The sequence below is a fragment of the Triturus cristatus genome, chromosome 5_2, assembly GCF_964204655.1.
Source record: "Triturus cristatus chromosome 5_2, aTriCri1.1, whole genome shotgun sequence".
NCBI classification, from domain to species: domain Eukaryota; kingdom Metazoa; phylum Chordata; class Amphibia; order Caudata; family Salamandridae; genus Triturus; species Triturus cristatus.
The window spans coordinates 404,274,527-404,297,103 of NC_140588.1; the positions used below are offsets into that span (position 1 = coordinate 404,274,527).

General features: G+C 42.8%; 1 protein-coding gene across 1 annotated transcript in view; it reads left to right on the plus strand.

Annotated features, from left to right (window-relative positions):
* Positions 1-22,577, plus strand: part of SPMIP7 (sperm microtubule inner protein 7) — a 262,293-nt gene that overhangs the window by 220,676 nt on the left and 19,040 nt on the right. The window contains exon 7 of the mRNA XM_085606619.1: positions 1,225-1,329. Coding sequence (XP_085462745.1) covers positions 1,225-1,329 — 105 coding nt within the window. The remainder of the gene's footprint in view (positions 1-1,224; positions 1,330-22,577) is intronic.

Sequence of the window (22,577 nt, forward strand, 5' to 3'; positions counted from 1 at the left end):
CATTATGCCCACCTTTTTATTCCCCTCTCGTTTAGATTTTTTAAACTAAAAAGAACACTTATACTTGCATCTGGAGTGTTGTTTTTATCCTGTATACCTTTCCCCTCCACTTTGGCCCCAGGCTCCTTTCAGTTTTAGGTCTGGCGTTAGCCAATAACTTTTGCTTTAAAAAATATATATATATGTACAATATACTTAATTAAAGGTACTTTCAGCCAGCTTTCTTTCCATTGGTCTGTTGGTGTGACATTCACATTTTCCTTGAGCCCACTACAGCACACAGCATGGGCAATGGGATCAGCAACTGGATAACTTCACTTGAGTAACAACATTTTGCTCCTTCCCTGGGATCACATTCACATACAAGTCAGTTCCCAATGTTTCGCAAATTTGATTGGTCTCACAAATTGATTTTCATATTTAACATCTTTTGACATTCTGGATTCCCAAATGTACTCGTTCTCAAAATAGACATTTGTATTGGTTTGCACGATTTTAAATACTCTCCCTCCATAGTTCAGCGCCAGAAGGCCTATTTTAGAATACATGCCACTTTCACGAGTTGCACATGTTCAGGACACTTCTGACACTAAGCAACTCCGCGAAAGGAAGTACAGCGTTCCAACGTCATTGGTTTGAGGTCTATTTATATTTAGACTCATATCCCCTCTGCACTTAGTTCTACACAGACACTGACTGCTTCATGCAGGTTGTCAAAGAAATGTGACAATTCAACCTTCAAATTTTAAGCGTGTATTCCTAGATCAATGACATGCAAGTACCGCCTCACATTCAACTATTTTCTTACAATGGCAGAAACTGCATTCAATTTCCGGAGAGAAACCCAGGCATATTTATTCTGATGCTCTGTGTCCCTGGGATGAATTATGCCGACCACCTGCCGCTAGCAAACACTCATCCGACCCTGGCCACACCATTTTGAAACAGAAACCATAGACTCAACCTAAGGACTTGTTTGCACACTCGACATATCATATCAAAAGCAAGTAAGAGTAAACATCTCAACATCTTGACTGCATCGTAGAAGCGAGCAATCACCATTACTGTCATTTCCCAAATGAATTCCAATAACTTGGGTCTTCACTTTAATGTTTATTGCAGTGGTGCTCAGAACATTACAGGGCCATTCACATCTGAATGCTAATGAGACATAGTTTGGGTCAATGTTCATCCTGTGATTTTTGTTTGTGTTGTGTTTAACAGTGGTTGCATCGGCGCAGAGAATCGAGACGAGATAGACAATCCAAACGTAAAGTTCTCTCCTTTCACCATCATGCGGACCCCGGCTCTTTATTCAAAAACATCCCTGTAAGTTATAATTATTATCAATATAATATGAATGTCGTAAAGCACCTATTCATTTTAATGTATACCAATTGCTAGTTGTCATTTTTACAGAAATAGGAAACTAGACTGTTCTTCTTCAGTAGGGAGCGCCTGCTGCGCATTGCTTAATTTGGAAGCGAATAAGTGCTGGGGCCCAATGTTTAACTCAGAAATCCGCTGTCTGCGTAAGTTTGGGGTGCGAATACCAAGGCTGTGAAGTCTTGATTTCACCTCATGCTGCTTTAATCCACCACCAGTCTCTCCCTGCCATTTTACCTCACTCTTACAGTTCCATTTTTATCCATGGTTCCCAGTGGCGGCTCTTCGAGGGATGGGCGTTTGGCGGGGGGTAGTAAACTCCGGCATACGGCCCGAAAGTAGGTAAGTAAATAAATAAATAAATAAAACAAATTACATTGCGTGCACTGCAACGCCAACTGGCGATGCAGCGCGCGCAATGTAATTCATTTTATTTATTTATTTGCTTAACTCCGTTCGGCCGTATGCCAGAGTTTACTACCCCCTAACCTACCCCTCCCCCACCCGCCACACCGCCCCACAGTACTCCCTCGAGGAGCCGCCACTGACATTGGTTCCTTGGATTTTTTATATTTGTATTTTGGATGTATAGAGCGCATTAGGCCAGCAAGGCATCAAAGCGCTAGCACCGGTCACACAACAACCACAGTGAGACAGCAAGAGCATCAATAAGGGTGAGAAAATAGCTAGGTTTTAAGATGCTTGTGAAACACAGAGTAAAAATTCAGACTCGCAATGTGTATTGGTAATGTGTTCCATAACTTGGATGCTGCCACCAAAAACCGTGGGCACCCCATCTAGCTTTCTGACAATTGTGAATGATCACCTTCCTCAGTGCTGCCGATCTAGGCTGTCTATTTGGAGGTTACCAGTTGAAAGTGGTTCTCAGGTACCAGGTACCATGTGCCATGCTGGTGAAGAGCCTTGTAGACCATACAGAGAGCTTTGAAGATCACCCGCTTCGTCACGGGTAACCAGTGAAGAGACCGCAATAACTCCCTAACAGAAAGATGTTTATGGACATTCAGGATTACCTGTGCAGCCACATTTTGGACGATCTGAAGTTTGTTAAGAGAGTATTGATTGGTATTTAAATATAAGGTGTTACAGCAGTCAAGGTGAGATTCTAATAAGGGCTATGGCCACTGAAACTCATAATTCCCCTGGTAAGAAGGAAAAAATCTTCAGGATCTTAATAATGAAGAAGCAGGAGCTCACGGTCCTGTTGACCGGAGAGGCGAAGATAAGAGTGTTATTGAAGGTCACTCCAAGATGTTTGGCTGTGCCACAGGTGTGGGTAAAGGGCCACAAGTCTCAGGCCACCAGAGTTCAGACCACACAGAGTTATCTGCCCCAAAGACCACAATCTCAGTATTCTTCATGTTAAGTTTTAGCCAGTTTTCCTATATCCAGCTACTAATTTCAGTCATACAGGAGTTGAACGTGTCCTCCACTGTTGCCAAGTTGTCAGCTATAGAGGCAATGAGCTGTACAACACCTAGAACCCACAGGAGCCTACAAATTTTGCCAATGGAGCCACATAAAGATTAAACAAAGTGGGACTGAAGGAGGACCCCTGCGGGACTCCACAAGGAAGCTGGAAGGGTTTAGCCCTGTCGTCCCTGCAGCTGACAGTTTGGGTTTTATTCTTCAGAAAGGATCCCAATTGCTCTAACACAGAGTTCCTCAGCTCATCCTTCTGCAATCTTTGCACCAAACAGGATGGTGATCCCATATTGAAGGCTGTGGACAGATTAAGCATAACCAGGATAGCCATGCCTCCTGGTCTACCTGGTAGCGAATAAAATCTGCCGTAGTGATCAGTGCTGATTCAGTGATGTGGCCACTCCGGAACCCAGTCAGAGATGGGTCTTGAGTAGCAAGGAACTGAGCTAATTCTTGATTGATGCACTTCTCAAGAATTTTTGCCAGAGTAGGCAGGAGAGAAATTGGGAGTAGGTTTTTTAAGTCTCCAGGATCCCCATTCGGTTTCTTTTTAAGGAGGATAACAATTGCCTCTTTCCAGCATGGGGGAACACTCCTGACTCGAGAATATGTTTATAAACCTTCTCCAAAAAGGCTGCAATTAGGTCTGACACAAGTTTCAACACTCTGGAAGGACAGGTATCATCTGGAGAACCAGATGTGTGTAAAAGAAGAGTTTTTATTTTCAGGGAGAAAATGGGGGAAAACGTGGACAGAATATCATTAGGGGTCTGATTAAAGGAGTCGCATTTTTGTTTTCATGGGAGCCTGCCTGTCCTCTATACTATTACATTCAGAACAGATCTTCAGAATCTGAAATAGGTAGCAATGCTATTACAAAAACTTTGGGAGTTCTGCAACACCTGTTGAGCTGGCAGAGATGCAAGATCTTTTACTACCTTAAAAAGTTAATTTGGATATTAGCTGCAGATCCTATTTTTTTAATGAAATATGCCGACGTTGCCACTTTAATGCCATTTATATACTTTTGGATCGTTTCTTTAAGTGTGTTTTTCTCTTCTGGATTAAGTAGCATCCTCCACCTCCATTCTTGCCTCCAAAATTGCCGTTGAAGGTCTTTGACTTCCTCAGAGAACCATGGAGCCAAGGCTTTTGATCCGGTATTAGTCTTGTTTTTAATGGGGATCACCTGGTTGATGTCTGTCTTCACCCATTTGTTAAAGTCCTCTTCTGTTGGTGTCTGACTGCTATAACCTGCTACCTGGGTCATACTAAGAGCTGCTTCCATGTCAGTAATGGAGAGTTTACTCCACTTTTTATATCTGAAGGCTTTTCCCTGTTTAGGCTCCTTGGTCTTCTACCTATGCATTTTAAAGGGCACCGCAAGGTGGTCTTTTCAACTCAAAGGAAAACAATCTTCTACCACCAGAACCAAATGATTAGCAAAAAATACCATCCAGCTTGTCGCCAGCTCTAAGGGTACAGGAGTCGACCAGTTGCAAGAATCTAAATCTATTCATGAGTTCTAAGAATGTGTTATAATAATAATCCGTATTTGTAAAGTGCGTACTACTCACCCTTATGGGTCTCAAGGCGCTGGGGACCGTTGTGGAAATTAAGTGAGCTATTGCCCAGAGTAGATATATGATAGTGATAGGTGCACAGCCAGGATATGCTAAGTTTAAGTTTTTAAGAACTTTTTAATTCAGTGCCGTCTGGGTGTCACTCTCCGAACATGAGTGACATCATGAAAGAAACAGACTGCATTCCCAAAAACTTGGGATATGTCCCCAGGGCTCTGTTTAGTGAATTCCTCCGCAGAGGTTAATGAATTGTTGCATATAAATAATCAAATGATACTCCAGATGTTGTTCCAATTTGCTATATTGTTAGTTTCACAACATAACTTTTCTTGTTGATTTCACAATATCTCTTATATAGTCGAAAACAACTACATTTCCCAACATGCAAGTTGCTGAATCATTTCAATTGTCCCCATGCATTTCGGCCTGTGGTGGCCTTCGTCAAGGGAATATCTGTAAATAATATGAACATACGCTGCTCAGTAATCAGGCTTGAGATGAGAATATGTTAGTTGCTGGGTATTTGCATTGTGCCATGCAAATTTTAAAGTGGTGCCGGTAAGTGTTCATGATCACGCGTATGTTCATATTATTTACAGATATTCCCTTGACGAAGGCCACCACAGGCCGAAATGCACTTCACTTTGCACACAGGCTATGTCTTGATCGGTGCAATAATGACTCACTTCTTGGCGGCCCCCTTTCGGATGCTGGGGTCGCTGTCTTGAACCTGCATAGAGGCAACGACCCAATCGGTACAACAGCGATCTCCTCATACCTTGCAACAGGGATCCACTTGCCAGAATCCCTCACTGGACCTCACTCCTTCTAAATGCTCTTATCTTCCTCACCGGGCACACTGGTCTTGGCAAGTAGGCAGATACTGGTGCTCCAAGCTTCAGTGGTAGGTGTTCTTGGATTTCCCTGGGTGATGACCTCTGACCCAGCACGCAGACTGGTAGACCGTGGCTCCCAATCCTTGTCACAGTCAGATGTCTTGCAAAGCTACCCCTCCTCTCACAGCCTGACTGCCTGCTTGAGAGCTGACAATTTTGGGGTCTTCAAGCTCCTCCTCTTATAGTCCATTTCTAGACACCTAATGTGATTTATGGTCTGAGTCTTTGAAGTCTGTGTTGAGGGTCTACTTCCTTTTAAAGTGCCAACTCCTCTGCACTGCCCTTCCTCCATAAAACAGTCCATAACAGAGGAACAACTCCAAATCTGACAGCCCAACAACACAGGCCATGGGAGTGATGTAAGGCTCACACTGGATGTCAACCGCAGTGAAATAAGCATCAACGGGTTACCCCAGGGCCCCAGCCCTGCCCTTTATGATTCTCTGATCAGTCATATCTCCTACCTGAGATGTGGCCAGGCCCCTTTCAAGTGGCCTGTTCGTGAATACAGCAGCACCCTTTGAACTGTATTGAAGAGCCTGGTTCTTCTTCCTCCAGTGTGTGTATCCCACTAAGCTCACAGAAATACACCAATTCAGAAATCTGTCTGGGAGAATTCTTCTACCTCTACATGCTCCTCCTGTTAGCCCTGGGTTTTCCAAAATGGATTCCAGAGTCATCCATGTATTGCACCATTTACAGGCACACATATGCACACAGAACTAAAAAAGGGGGGGGGGGGACATTTGCTTTTTAAAGATGAGAACTCTCACTCACCCTCTGGGTGACATGCTTCATTGGGTTCCCTCTTGCACCCAGTGCCCGCAAGGTGCACAGTGTGGGCTACAACTCTCCCTCAGGAAAGGAGCGTGAGGTGTTTTTCACTCCAATGTTTTATGTGAGTGAGGGGAGAAGAGGACGCAGAAGAGACAACAACAGAGGCCGTGCAAGAGGCAGGCAACTACAAGTTAATTGGGACCCATCAATAGAACAGAGAGTGACTCGGAACATGACAGCATCCACAAGTGACCAGACTGTTTAGTTGGTAATCTCAGCTCTAAAATTCTAACCACTTTAGAACATAATGTGTTGTCTAAAGGACTTGGTTTTGTTCTCACCAAATTAGGTGATGATTTTATGATTCACAAAGAGCTAGCTGAGTTTTTTCGGAAAGTACGACTACACTTTTTCTTCTCCAATTTGGAGAAAGATGATGCTAATGTTGTTCCTAACACTGGTTTGAGGAATAAATCCACTTTTCTTCCATCTTTACAACAAGTACCTTCAGAAATAAATACTTTTGAAAAGGCAGTACTTAAAGAAGATGAATCTAGTTCAGACTTTCCTAAGAAAACATTTTGTAACATCTCTAATGTACAAAGGAAATGTATTGAAGAATTGAGCAATGACACAAATATTACGATAAAACCGGCAGATAAAGGCAGGGCAACCGTCATTATGGATACTGCAGTTTATCGTAATGAATGTCTTAGACAATTGAATGACCCTAAATTCTACACTCGTATTCTACAGGATCCCACATCTAGGTTACAACTACAGATTACATTTCTAGTGGAAAAAGGAAGAGAGTCAAATTGAATCACTAGAGGCAAAGCAGGATTTTTGATTCAGAAACATCCCAAAGTACCGGCCTTTTATATTCTTCCGAAAAGCCATAAAGAACAAAGACCACCACCTGGTAGACCTATAGTATCAGGTATTGGTTCTGTTTTAGAGCCACTATCCAAGTTTGTGGACCATTTCCTTCGACCTATAGTTGCGGAGATACCGTCATACTTACAGGATACTAAGCATGTACTCTCTCTTCTTGATACAGTGCCCTTTGATCCTAGAGTGAATATGATGGTCACATATGACGTTGAATCTTTATATACAAACATTACGCAGGATGACACTCTTGAAATTATAGAACAGCTACTTGAGAGTCATCCTCGCGAGGATCGGACATCTAACACCTTTGTCATGCAGTATGCCAGTATGGCCTTAAAAGATAACTATTTCAGTTATGAAGGAGACCTATACTGGCAAACGACTGGCACTTCAATGGGCAGTACATATGCCCCTAGTATGGCTAATTTGTATATGTATGGTTTTGAAACTAAGGTAATTTTTGCTACTGAAAACCCCTTTGGACAACGTCTTAAACTTTGGAGACGATACATAGACGATATCCTGGTCAACTGGGAAGGTGTTTCTAGATGGTTTCTCCAATTGGTTGAATTGCTAAGATTCTAATCTCAGGTTTACTGGTGAATTCAGTAATAAGACAGTATCATATCTAGACTTACGACTGTACCCCAAGAATGGGAAGATTCAGACTGAATTATATCAGAAGCCTAAGGCGAGGAACTCATTACTTAGCTACCACAGTTTCCATCCACATGCCTTACTGAATAATCTTCCGATAGGACAATTTCTGAGGTTACGTAGAAATTGCAGTGAAGTCACAAGATATAAGTTACATGCAAAGACCTTAAGTGAGGAGCTATTGGCAAGGAGTTATCCGACCAAATTGGTGTATGGCGCAGAAAAAGAGCCCGTAACAACCATAGAGAGGCACTCTTGGAGTCATATGAGAAACCTGAGACTAAAAGGATGGTGTGCGTGACTACCTTTAGCAATTTGACAGACAAGATGAAAAGGGCAGTCAATAAATCATGGCATATTCTGAATACAGGGACATTGTCCTTGGAAAGACCAATATTTGCACTAAAACGAAGCAACAATCTCCGAGATTTATTGGTGCATACGAGACCAAAAGTGAAACAACAAGAGACAAGACAAACCACACTATGGGGATCGTTGCCAGAGACAGGATATTTTCCTTGTGGATCATGTTCTGAGTGTTCATTCACTCAACTTGTGAAACAACTGGATTTGGGTCTAGTAACGCCATGGGTATTGAATTCACACACGAATTGTAACACACGTGGTGTTATTTATATGATTACATGCCCGTTTTTACTAATATATGTTGGGATGACCACCGTAAGGTTAAACAAAGGATGGTGGAGCATCAAAGTGCTTTCCGGTGCAAAAAAAACAATACCTGCATGACAAGACATTTTGTGGAAATGGCCCACACAGAAGATGACTTTGTGTGGGTTGTCATTGACAAACCGAAATATGATACCAACATGGGGCCCTTAGAAAGGGTACTTCTGCGAAGGGAACAGAGATTGGTGTTCAGCTGGAAGAGTCACTTTAAAGGACTGAATGAGGATATAGCATGTAGTATTTTATAACTAATACCCCCATTAATAGTGCCTTCTTATTGTGTTGTGATTTTTGACAGTATTTAAATTGGTGGCATGTGATTTAACCCTGGCTGTACGCTAGATCAGTTTAGAAGCAGGTGTGGAGTTATACTGTAGTTCCCTGGTGTTTTTTTATATACGTTTTTCTATATACGTGTCAGGACTGCCAGATCACTTTACAGAAAGACACTAAAGATTAGCACAGTGGCGCGAAACTCTAAGAGTAAAAGTAAAGGAGATCAGGAGCAAAACACATCTTTGACTAGAGTTAACCACAAAATGGCCGCCAAGAGTCTATCACTGAGTCCACAGGTTAGCGCTCTAGTGTTCCAGGAAAATAATCGAGATTCAGGTGCAGCGCCCGTTCCGTTGCGCACTTCACCTGAGTTCGCTGAGAGGAAGGTCGTCAAGGAAGATTCGTCGCGAAGTTAGTCAGGGAGAAGACTTTGTCGCGCATCGTTAGAGTACAGAATTTCTGCGTCATTGAAATATAGGAAGTTGCAGTAAGATTGTTCTGAGTTGTTATGTGGGTTTAGAGCATGCGCTAGAATTTTTGAACTAACGTGCATAAAAGTCATGCGCATACAAGTGGAAATATTTTGAGCATGCGCTAGGGAGTAACGCTACTCCCAGTTGACTACAGAGTCAGCACAAGTCTTGTGAGGGAGTTCACGGGCCAATAGTTTGAAGATTTAGCACTGTTTCTTTTCTGTTAATTTAGTCAGCGCCAGTCAAGGAAAAGCGCGTACGAATTCATTAGGTTAAAACACGGGGGTCGCTATATTCCAAGCTCCCGATATAGTTACTTTTTTGCAAGAGTAGAAACATACAGTTGAGAAAGGCTAATGGCTACAGCATTTAAAACAGTAAGAGTGGGAAAGTAATAAAGGCATAGGAATACATCGAATTCAATAGTACTTACCTGGCTGGACCCAGTTACGCTTCTTGCCGTGACAGAATAGGTGAGAGTCCCCTAAAAGAAAGTGCAAATAAACAATTAGGAGTAAGTGGAGAAAATACTAATAGACAATTCACTTTCAGTTACAGCACATAGAAGCTACAGAGTCTAAAAAGCCCAAAAGAAGAGAGGCATTGGTCACACCTAAAACGGGGTAGGTTTACAAGGAAGTGGATAAGATATAGACATACTAAGTATTAAGGAAATGTTAACGTATGTTATTTCTTACAGTAAAAACATATCCCTGTGGTAACAGAAGAAGGTAGAAGAAGGCACGTCTGAAGCAGAAAGAAGAATCAGACGAGGTGCGACTGTCTCTTCTCTCTCCCATCCCCTTTCCCCCCTGGGGTTCCACAAGCCTGCATGTTTATGATAGCGTTTGGCTGAGGAATTGCAGGAAGGCATTGGGAACTTGCGACATTCTGCTCCTGTGCATTGGAAGAGTATTGTGTTCGTGACAGAGTGAAGTGCCCACGTTTAATTAGCACCTGAGCAGAATGGCGGAAGGTTTGGATTTAAAGAAACTAGGAGAAATCTTAGAAGGAATACAAAGCAAATTAATTTCAATCAGAGAGGAGAATAGGGAACTTAAAAAAGAAACCACAGAGTTGACTTTAAAAGTGAGTAATTTAGTATCCAGCACTAGTTTTAAATATTCAGCCTCATCTGAAGGGAATCTTAATGACGCATCAGTTTCACAACCAAAAATTACTACACAAGTTATCCATTCCCTCTCTCCAGTCATTCCTTTGGCACCACCTGAGCGTTTCAGTGGAGACCCGCAGAAGGCTCAGGTGTTCCTGACACAATGTACTTCACATTTTATGTGTCGTCCGGCAGTATTTCCTGATGCGCAATCTCGAGTGGCATTTATTCTGTCTTATTTAAGTGGAGATGCTGCATCTTGGTCACCAGAAATGATCCAATTTTATATGATTTAGATGAATTCAAAAAAGAGTTTCTTCGAATATTTGACAGACAGAGAGTCTCACAGGCAACAGATAATTAATTATTGGAAATCAAACAGTGCAGTCGTGATTTAATTGCCTATTTGGCCCAATTTAATAAGTTGGTGGTGGAGACAGAATGGCCAGAGAGTAAACGGGCCGCAGTGTTCTATCGAGGTTTAAAAGATGAACTAAAAGATGCCCTGGCTCAAGGGCCCAATCGGCCCACGGAGATCTCAGTGTTATTTGATTTAGTTCTAGAAATTGACTTTCGTCAAAGTGAAAGAAGAGGTGAGCGGAAGAGAGATTATCGTCCCAGTGTGCCCAGGTTTGATCGAGCCAGGACGGAAGGCAGTAAAGAGACAGATTCAACTCGTGGAGGAGAACCAATGCAAATAGGAACAATTCGTGGGCCCCTCTCTAAGGAAGAAAAGGAGAAACGAAGATTAAATAAGCAATGCCTCTATTGTGGAGGCAGTGGGCATTTTGTGCGGAACTGTTCAAAGAAACCCAAGCAAACTTAGTCGGAAAACGCCTCGCACCACCAGTAGAAGGAGTTGGACTGGTGGTTGCAGACTCTAAGACAGTTCCAGAGACTCACACCTTGGCTAATACCTTGCAATCGGCTTCACCACATATGGTTTTGATGATGACCTTACGGTTCAGAGAGAAGACACTGAAATTGGTAACTGTTATGACTGATTCAGGAGCTACGGGCAACTTTTGCGATTTAAAGTTTGCTAATAAGATTGGTCTGTGGGCAATCAAGAAAGTAAAAAGTGAAGCAGTATGAGCGGTAGATGGAACCAATCTATCGTCGGGACCCATTGTGAGTCACACAGAACCAGTGGAATTGGAATCAGACGATGGACACCTTCAAATGTTGCAGTTTAAGTTCATAGATGCCCCGCAATTCCAATTGATACTAGGATTACCGTGGCTTACGGAACATAACCCTACGATTGATTGGGCAGCTCGGTCAATAACTTTGGATTCAAAGTATTGTAAAGAGAATTGTCGAAGAGAATGTAAGAGGGGCCATGTAGACATGCCAGCATATCATTTAAGCCAGAAGGAGACTACGATTTGTGTCATAGATACTACTGAACTCCCAGAACAGTACAAAGAATTCCAAGATCTGTTCAATGACGTAGAGGCTGAGCGGTTTCCTCCTCACAGGGAGTATGATTGTAAAATAGACTTGGAACCTGGATCCAATCTTCCATGCAGCCGAATATATGCCTTGACTGAAAGAGAAGATGAACATCTGAAGGAATATCTACAAAAATATTTAAAAAATGGATTCATTAAACTGTCTCAATCCCCGGTATCATCACCACTTTTTTTTATATCAAAAAAGAGTGGAGAGTTGAGACCTTACATAGATTATAGGGCAATCAACCGAATAACCATTAAGAATAGGTATCCTTTGCCCTTAATATCTGTGCTATTAGATCAGGTGAAAGAAGAAAAGATCTACACGAAATTGGATTTGAGAGGGGCATATCATCTTGTCCGAATTCGAGAAGGAGATGAATGGAAAACTGCCTTTGGAACCAAGCATGGGCTTTTTGAATATCAAGTGATGCCATATGGTTTATGTAATGCCCCAGCTGCTTTTCAACATTTTATTAATGATGTGTTGAAAGAGTTGATTGATCGAAATGCAATAGTATATATTGATGATATTTTAATTTATTCCAACACCGTAAAAGAACATGAGGAACATGTTAAGAAGGTCTTGCAGAAATTGAGAGAAAACTATTTGTTTGTTAAGTTGGAGAAATGTGCGTTTAATGTCACTACAGGGGAATTTTTGGGGTTCGTACTCGCACCCAATGGAATAACCATGGATGAAAATAAAATGAAAGCAGTGGTGGAATGGGAATCACCTCGATCTGTGAAAGAAGTTCAAAGCTTCATTGGATTCGCTAATTTCTATAGGAGATTCATCCAAAATTTCTCCAAGAAATTGATTCCTTTAACTAAATTACTGAAGAAAGGTGTTCGTTTTGAGTGGACAAAGGAAGCTGAAGAGGCATTTACTCAGTTGAAAAAAGATTTCACAACAGCACCAATATTACTTCATCCAGATCCATCTGAACCCTTCTTCGTCGAAACAGACGCTTCAAATCTGGCATTGGGAGTTGTGTTGTCCCAAAGACATAAGACCAGAGGGCAATTGCACCCAGTGGCATTTCGTTCTAGGAAGATGACAGCGGCCGAGACTAACTATACAATAACTGAAAAGGAGTTATTAGCCATCAAAGATGCATTTAAAGACTGGAGACACTATTTGATAGGTGCAAGACATGTAGTCACCGTCTATACTGATCATAGGAATTTAAAATTCTTGAAGTCAGCCAGAACACTGACGCCTGGGCAATTACGTTGGTCTTTATACTTCGCAGACTATGATTTTGTCATTACTTATCGACCTGGGTCGCAGAATGGTAAAGCAGACGCCTTGTCCCGATTAGGTACAGACGGAATTATGGAGGAGGTCGAGAGTCAGACGATCATACCAGCTGAAAAAGTGATCGGAGCGAATTTGCAAGAGTCACAGGAAGGAAGAAAACAAGAATCCAAGACTTTGGAAGAAATGAGGAATTGGGTGAAAGAAGATTCGAGACGAGAAATTAGGGGAGGGTTGCCATACCACAATGGAGCTCTCGATTTGCCCACGTCAGAAATGCAACGAAAGGCCTTAAAGGAAAGTCATGATAGCATATTGGCAGGCCATAAAGGCATTACTAAGACTGAAGAATTGGTTAGACGACGGTTTTGGTGGCCAGGCATGATCAAGGATGTGCGTCAATATGTAGCCATATGCGAGATCTGCGCAAGAGGAAAACCAGCGTGGCAAGCTCCTTAAGGGTTACTGAAATCCTTACCAACCCCACCCTACCCATGGCATACAGTCACGTTAGATCTGATTGTCGATTTACCATCGAGTCAAGGGTATGATACCATCTTGGTAGGCGTAGATGCCGTTACAAAAATGGCCCATTTTGTACCTTTAAAAGGGGTGCCCCAGCAAAAACATTGGCATGTGCCTTTAGTCAAAGTATAGTACGAGCACATGGAATTCCAAAAATTATCATATCAGATAGGGGTACTCAATTCTTGTCCCATTTTTGGAGAGCCTTTACGAAGAAATTAAACATAGAGACTAGATACATGACAAGTTATCATCCCGAGACCGATGGTCAAACTGAACGAACCAATCAAGAATTAGAGCAATACCTTAGAATGTGTTTATTGGATCATGAGGGAGATTGGCCAGATTACCTGTGGGCAGCAGAGTTTGCACATAATAATGCGACAAATGTTTCCACTGTTTTTTCCCCTTTTAATCTAAACACCGGTAGACATCTCCATCAATCACTAAGTTTTCAGGAAGTAGATGTTCCAGCAGTGACTGATCTTGTAAAACACATGACACGGGTGCATAGTTTAGCCACAAAGAATTTAAATAAGACTAAGGAAAGCTACAAACATTACGCAGATAAGAAACGAAGAAAAGAGCCAGAATTACATGTGGGAGATAAGGTTTGGTCGAACACAAAGAATCTTAGATTAAAAGGAGTTAAGAAATTTCAGCCGCGATTTGTAGGAACCTACCTAATTGAGAAGTGCTTTAAATTTTCAGTTGAGGTTACCTAAAGGGTTATGAGTGCATCCAGTCTTTCATATTTCATTGTTAAAGAAGGTGTCAAAAGATTTACAAATCAGCAAGCCCCCAAAACCAATCCAAACAGAGAAAGGAGAAGAGTTTGAGGTACAACAGATTCTGGATTCAAGAATCCGGAGAAGGCCATTGTACTATTTTTTGGATTGGAAAGGTTATGGGCCCGAAGAAAGGTCTTGGCAATTGTCTTCAGAAGTTCATGCCCCACGACTGATCAGGGAGTTTCATAGAAGGTTTCCAAACAAACCCAAGCAGAGAGGAAGTACTTTGAGGGAGGGTACTGTCAGGACTGCCAGATCACTTTACAGAAAGACACTAAAGATTAGCACAGTGGCGCGAAACTCTAAGAGTAAAAGTAAAGGAGATCAGGAGCAAAACACATCTTTGACTAGTGTTAACCACATAATGGCCGCCAAGAGTCTATCACTGAGTCCACAGGTTAGCGCTCTAGTGTTCCAGGAAAATAATCGAGATTCAGGTGCAGCGCCCGTTCCGTTGCGCACTTCACCTGAGTTTGCTGAGAGGAAGGTCATCAAGGAAGATTCGTCGCGAAGTTAGTCAGGGAGAAGACTTTGTCGCGCATCGTTAGAGTACAGCATTTCTGCGTCATTGAAATATAGGAAGTTACAGTTGTTATGTGGGTTTAGAGCATGCGCTAGAATTTTTGAACTAATGCGCATAAAAGTCATGCGCATACAAGTGGAAATATTTTGAGCATGCGCTAGGGAGTAACGCTTCTCCCAATTGACTACAGAGTCAGCACAAGTCTTGTGAGGGAGTTCACGGGCCAATAGTTTGAAGTTTTAGCGCTGTTTCTTTTCCGCTAATTTAGTCAACGCCAGTCAAGGAAATTCATTAGGTTAAAACACGGGGAGTCGCTATATTCCAAGCTCCCGTTATAGTTACTTTTTTGCAAGAGTAGAAACATTCAGTTGAGAAAGGTTAATGGCTATAGCATTTAAAACAGTAAGAGTAGGAAAGTAATAAAGGCATAGGAATACATCAAATTCAATAGTACTTACCTGGCTGGACCCAGTTACGCTTCTTGCCGTGACAGAATAGGTGAGAGTTCCCTAAAAGAAAGTGCGAATAAACAATTAGGAGTAAGTAGAGAAAATACTAATAGACAATTCACTTTCAGTTACAGCACATAGAAGCTACTGAGTCTAAAAAACCCAAAAGAGAGGCGTTGGTCACACCTAAAACGGGGTAGGTTCACAAGGAAGTGGATAAGATATAGGCATACTAAGTATTGAGGAAATGTTAACGTATGTTATTTCTTACAGTAAAAACATATCACCGTGTTAACAGAAGAAGGTAGAAGAAGGCAACTCTGAAGCAGAAAGAAGAATCATCCCCTTCCCCCCCTGGGGTTCCACAAGCCTACATGTTTATGATAGCGTGTGGCTGAGGAATCGCAGGAAGGCATTGGGAACTTGCGACATTCTGCTCCTGTGCTTTGGAAGAGTATTGGGTTTGTGACAATACGTGGGATATAAGTTAACTACAAATCCCAGGATGCACTGGAGTGGTTACCCACATGTGCACATTGCGTGGGGTAGTGGATTCCATAGTCTACGATGTCCATTTTATAGCGTGGGTCACAAAATATAATATCGGTGCCATCATATTCCATTTGTTAATATAGGCGCTTGACTATTTGGTAAATTATAACATCCAATTTGAAGTATGCCGGTATTCCTGTTCGCCGTGTTTCCTTGAACCGGAAGTAGTTGCTTCTACTTCCTGGTCGCGTTCGGATACGCGGCAACAGTATTTTAGTTGAGAGTTGTGTGGCCTCCCTTCGGCCTCTATACACAGGCAGTGTATGCCGGGACAATCGGTAAGAGGGGCTACATATTAAAGACGCTTCGTCCTTTGATGCGGACTTTGTTGTTACGGGGAGAAGGGTAGCGTGTGACTGACCGCTATACACGGGCAGTTTTTGAAAGGAAATTGACCTGGCAGATGTTCTCTTTCCCAGGATTATGACATGGGCTATTGAAGATTGTGACTATTACTTTCACTAGCCGTGAGGAGATTGAAAGTTTATACCCCATCACGCATTGAAGTAGATAACATGGCACAGCCTGTAATAAGGGTATTGACAATCTACCGTATAATGTGGGATACATAACATGATATATAGATGGCGGTTTTCAGTATCTCATCTCGATTTATAATTGTAAACACAGACGTTTGTGAGGGAGAGATAGTGTGTGATGCGCTGCCTTTGTTGAGAACACTTGTGATGCCAACAGAATGATCTTTAAATAAGCAGTATTTTTAGGTAATCAACCTGGCTTGTTCTGCTTGTTCTCTTTGATAAGAGTGATTAGAGACATACAGAATTACGTTCCCACATGAGAGTAGTTTGAATACAAAAATGCTTTCCATGTGATATAATCACTGAGATTCATGAATAGTACAGTACATAAACATTTTATGTTGAAGAACGGTTACATACATACCATACCAGGAGTGAGATCACTATCGATATGTGTTTTTAAGGACCATTGACATGTTGATGTGTATGATGGATTTTCAAATGATTTTGATGTTGCCTTTAGGTTCCCATATATATAGAGGACCGGTTAAAGGTAGAAGCATACAATTGGTCTGATACTGGTGAGATATTTAATCAATTCACCGGTGTGTTTTTCATGTGTGTCGGTATTTGGCACTGTTTTTCACCTCCACTTGGTTACCTGTCACTGGGCATGGATTGTGAATATACTTGTGACATAGTAATGTGTTTTTGTGTGTTACAGAAAACAGACCAGACTGAAGTTGGTTCTGAGAACACCCATAGTAATAAGTATGGTTTTTCTTTTATCACATTGTTAGCAGAGTGACAAGACATTGGTCCTGAAGAATGCCACGAACCTCTGGTCATCTGGGCAGAAACATGTTGACCTAGTCAGATAGAGAACATCCTTAACCCTATCGTTCACTCTGTCTTTTAACTCTATCCATAGGGGATATCCATTAAAACTTTTTTCCCCATATGAGATGGTTTTAATTCACTTTTGATATTATTTTTACACTCTGACCCTCAATCACATAAAACATTGGAGTGAAAAACACCTCATGCTCCTCTCCTGAGGGAGAGTTGTAGCCCACACTGTGCACCTTGCTGGCACTGTGTGCAAGAGGGAACCCAATGATGAAGCATGTCACCCAAAGGGTGAGTGAGGATTCTCGTCTTTAAAAAGCAAATGCCACCCCCCTTTTTTAGTACTGTTTGCACACATTCATATTCACACTCTAGTTAGGACACCATCTGCTTACCTTTTGTGTGTACTATATAGTGGAATGGTACCGTGGATGGTAATAATTTCTCCTATAGAGACCTTATTGTGAGATAACACGTATACACACCTCACATGCATGCCACAACATGTGCCTCACAGCACTACAGACTAACTTTATGAAGCCAAGGGTGAGTTAAGCTCATAGTAGTGGAACGTTGCATGAGTGAGCCTATAGGCCTTACTCAAGGAACATAGGTGAAATGGCCTGTTCACTCCTACTGATCATGCTATGCTACCACTTGGGGTGGGTGGAACTCGCAGAGTTTGAGTCCCAGGAACACCGTGGAGTTACATGAAAACTCAGTGAGATTCAGCAGAGTTCCGCGAACAGGCAAAAGGGACGCGTTGGGCTGATTGTGCTGATTTTGTTTTGCGCAGCAAAATCATTGTGAACTGCAGCACATGGTGCACAATTGGGTGCAGCTTCTTTGCTGCTGCTCAAGTAGATTTTTTACCTGAGTGGCAGCTTTCTCACTATGAGCGGTCACAATTGCCCACGTTGAGAAACTCTTGCTGGGTGTCCTCCTAGCACCTGAAAATCGTGCTAGGGGATGTTAATTCTTGCTCGTACTCACCAACTTACCATTGGCAAACCACATGTGAGAAAAAACTGTTGGAATTTGGCCGGAACTCTGCGTTACATGCGCAATGCAGAGTGGCCTAAACTCCGCCAACTCTGCCAGCAATGAGGAATTTATCACCCAGCCTTATCTACCACCACCACTCTCATGCCACTTTACGTCTGGCGAAAGAAGTACCCTTTCACCACTTTGAGGATAGCATTGTGGGCACCCTTCCCGGTCCAACAAGAATATAATCTGTGAGATAGACCTGTGTCATAGTTTATGCGCATGATATGTGTTCACCCATGACAACAAACATCATCATCAGGGTTCCAAACATTGTTGAAGCTGGGGCACTCAGGACAGTGGTGCATGTCTGTTTCAATGCTAGAGACTTTTCCACCCCAACAGGGATATAAAAAATCCCACTAATAAGTTAAATGTAGTTGGGAGGTATATGAGCCTCCCGTAGAACTATCCCTTATTACCTTATGCATCTCAGAATATTGGCTTTCTGAATGATTTGGACTGGTGATTTTGAAGGTTGTGGTGCATTTTCTAAAGAGTTTGTTTAGTATCCTCTGTGTCCCCATTCCCTGTATGTCTTAGCTGATATCTGGAATGTTGAGAGTGAATGATGTAATAGAATGTTGATATGGAGTTGGTGCTAAGAGAGAGGAATAGTTGGGGGAAGCATGGAGTCCTGACAGGATCTACCTGCTTTTGCTGTAACCTAAGGGCATAACAGGAAATAAAGATCTTACCTTCTACCTGAGTTGCTCCATAGTCTTTTATGAAGACTCTGCCCTTAAGCTTCAACATTTTGTCAATGTGTTGTTAAGGACTTGTGTGAAAATACAGCAAAACTCTGGTGGCAGTCGTGTTCCATTTCTAGCAGAAGAGCAGGACTGTAGTGAGATGAAAGATGGCCCTGTGACCATGGGGGACTAGTTTAGGGCCACCCTCAAATGCTATCAGCTTAGGCTGCCAGGAGAAAGAGCCCGACGAAGAGGGTTGGCAAGGTCCGGAAAAGACAAGGAGCCAGCTGAGCTGAGCTGTAAACTGAGGTGTTGTGTCCCAGTGAATAGTTCTAAGCTTAAGGATAGTGCTATGTAAACAGTGTTATACGGACACCACTATGGGGGCAGTGATGTTGAGACAAGGGGAATAGCTAGTAAATTTCCTTTAGAGGAAGCATAACTCTGAACTGACCCATGGAGCTTCAGGCAGTAATACATTCAACTTTTTAGATGGAGACTTTCTTTTCTGGTGTGAGTCAGTCAGCACTGGAAGAAGTGTTTGTGGTGTTTGGGGAAATAGGAGTGCATCTTGCTAGTGAGAGAGTCTCAGCAATATGTTGGTTTCCAGCCCTGGGTGTTGGAGTGGAGGTGCCTGCTATGTACACTTTGATATCATGAAGGAGGGTAGTAAGCTGATGTTTGATTGGGACAGGAGACATTGAAGAAAGACTACCCAAGGCTCTTGGTTAATTTAGAAAGAGAAGTGGAACTATCTCCATTGACTTTTGAGATTCAAATGCAAATGTGTTGTTTTTGAGGATACTTTGTTAAGAAGTCATGGGAAGTTGAAACATCGCCTGCTTGGCATTTGCCCGGTAGAGATGTTAAATATAACATTCATTAAATTCATTAGTGGGATTATTCTATGTGATTCAGTTAAGAAATGTGCCTTGTTTTCCATTAACTGCAAGATTCATTACACTGGGGAAAAGTTTGCTTGGTAATTCTTGCATTGTGACATGGACCATAGACATACTAGGGCAGATTTACTAAGATTTTGCATCGAGTTGCATCACTTTTGTGGCACAGCCCCAACGCAAAATCATTTTTCTTATTTACTAAGCTATGCAAAGTCACTTTGCATGGTTTGGAAAATCCATAGTAGTGATGTGCAGCACACAGTGCTGCTTTGCGTTACTTTGTGTTAAGAAGGCGTTCCATAGGTAGAGTATGGCTGTTCCAGTGTATCCACCCATTAATTTTTTCACATTCTCAGACTTGTAAACCTGGGCAAGCAACAGAATACTATGCCTTCCCCAGTGAGGCATAACAAGGAGAAATGTCTTATTTCTCCTTGTTATTTCCTCTTTCCTTGTGTGCTGCCTTTCCCAGCATAAAGAAGATAAATGATAACACCATTTATGATTGATTTTGTACAGAAAGGTGTACCTTCCTGCACAAAACAATCCTGCCTGTAATGCAGACACCCATGCACAATGGAGCAAAATAAACACAGTGCACCAGTGCTAGGAGGCAGCAGAAACACACCACATCTTAGTTGATATGGCACATTTCTGCTGTCTCCCTTTCACACAACATAGTACAGCAACTTTGCTTGCTGCCTTCATTTGCATGAAAAAATTGTAAATCTGCACCCTTATTTGCAATTGCATGTTAGGTTTGTAAGTTTCTGTGGAAGTTGACTTTTGTTGTGTGGGAATTACAGTTTATATTTTGGCTGTGGTGTGCTGAATGAATAGTGCTGCAAGATTGGTTAGGCAGGTTAAATAATCCGAGCCCCCAGGACGCAGAGACCCCGAGTCCACCAGGGGCAGGTGATAGCCCTCTCGCTAAGGTGCAGGGCAGGCAGATTGCTATCCTTCGGGCCTGGCCACCTAGTCTTGCCCAACCTCTTGCCCATCTGGTTGCACACAATGCTTTCCAATGCCACTACCAGATGCCCGGACTGCCCTGGAAGTCCTAATGATGACTCGTTTAGTTCCGCAAGACCAGCCAGGGCTCCAGGGAGGCCGGGCGTGTGGGTGGCTTGGTTTCCCTCTGTCACTTGGTGTGCACGGATTACCGGAAAGGGTGGTAGACTTCTTCCGGATTACTAGGGACAGGGTACACTGGACCCCCTTGCAGCCTGGCAGTTATCAGCCATTGACCAGATGGGCCAGGCCTGAGCAACCCCCACCAGTCCAGGGCTCCATCCTCCAGCCCTCTGCATGGCAATGTTCCAGGGATGGGGTCCTTGGGGCCCGGGTAGGTCTCCCTTGCGTGTTCAGGCCCGGAGGCACTGAGCAGGCCCAGGGTCCCTGAGCTCCGTCCCTCCAACCTGCCGCTCCGCCAAGGGGCCAAGACGGGGTTGTGTTGGGACTGATGAGTCTTTCCTGGTTTGGGCGGATTCAGGAGCTCTGACCACCGCCCCTGAGGGCCCCCTCCCCATCCTAGGCTCAGGTATGCCGCATAGTAAGGTGCTCGAGACAGGGTCCTGCGGGCCCGGGGAGGCCTCCCCTGCGAGTCCAGGCCCAGGATCTCCGGCTGGTCAACAAATCAATACATTCAAAACATATGAAGCACATTTGGCTCTACAAGTAAAATAGAGAACAATTAAATTTCAAACCATAAAGGTTATTAAAGGTTAAAGGATAACAGAAGGCAAAGTCATCAAGTAAGTATTTATCATAATTGTTAGACATGTCATCCTTAGGGTGGTCTTTCCCCCAGCTTTTTGCCTTTTTACCTCTCAATTTTGCTGGCTCATTTTGTTGGCCAAAGGTCTATGAGCACGTAATCATGGCTAACCAGTGCTAAAATTCATGCGGTTCTTCCATAAACATGATGACATTGGTGTATACCTGATTGGCATTTTTGTTGTACTGGTAAGCCCCTTGTAGAGTGGTATACCATATACCCAGGGCATGTACCTCAAATTCTACTAGTGGGCTGCAGCACTGTTTGTGCCACCCACAAAAGTAGCTTTTCAAACGTGTCTCAAGCCTGCCACTGCTGTGCCTGTGTGTGCACCTTACTGCCACTTCAACTTGGCATTTAGAGCTACTTGTCTAGCCTTAAACTCTCCTTTTAGAACATATGAGTCACCCCTAAGGTATGCCCTAAGTATCCCTAAGGGCCGGGTGCTGTGTCAGTAAAAAGTAGGACATGTACCTTTATGTTTTGCAAGTCCTGGTAGCGACAAATAGACTATTTTATTTTTAACTAATGTGAGGTCTCTCATAGGCCAGCATTGGGTATTCCTTAATATACTTTTAAGCTGAAACTCCTGATCAGAGAGGAGGAGCTTTTCATTTTTAATATGTTTGGAATGGTAATGATAAATCCTCCTTATGGGTAAAGTGGGTATTTCTCTATATTTACTGCTCTTCATGCCTGACTGTTTGTCTTCAATACAAGTCTGGGTTTGGTGACAGCTACACAGGAATGCCTGGGTGTGACAGAGGACTCATCTGCATTCTGATAGCCTTACTGGGCAGGAAGGGGGAGAGTTGGCTCAAAATTACATCTGTAGAGGCTGTGTCCTGCCCTCACACAAAGCACTGCTTTATCCCCCAAGGTTAGCCTGGCAGCCTAGCAGACAGGATTAGGTTGAAAGGGATGCTTGTGCACTTCAGAGAGATACTTTAAAGTCACCACATACATCAAAGGCACTTTTGGTAAAAGTAGTGGGTCTCTGATCCCCTGAAATCACTGGATCTTGAACTGACGCTATGTTAGTAGGACTGCTGTGCTGCTTAAAGGACTCAACTGGACT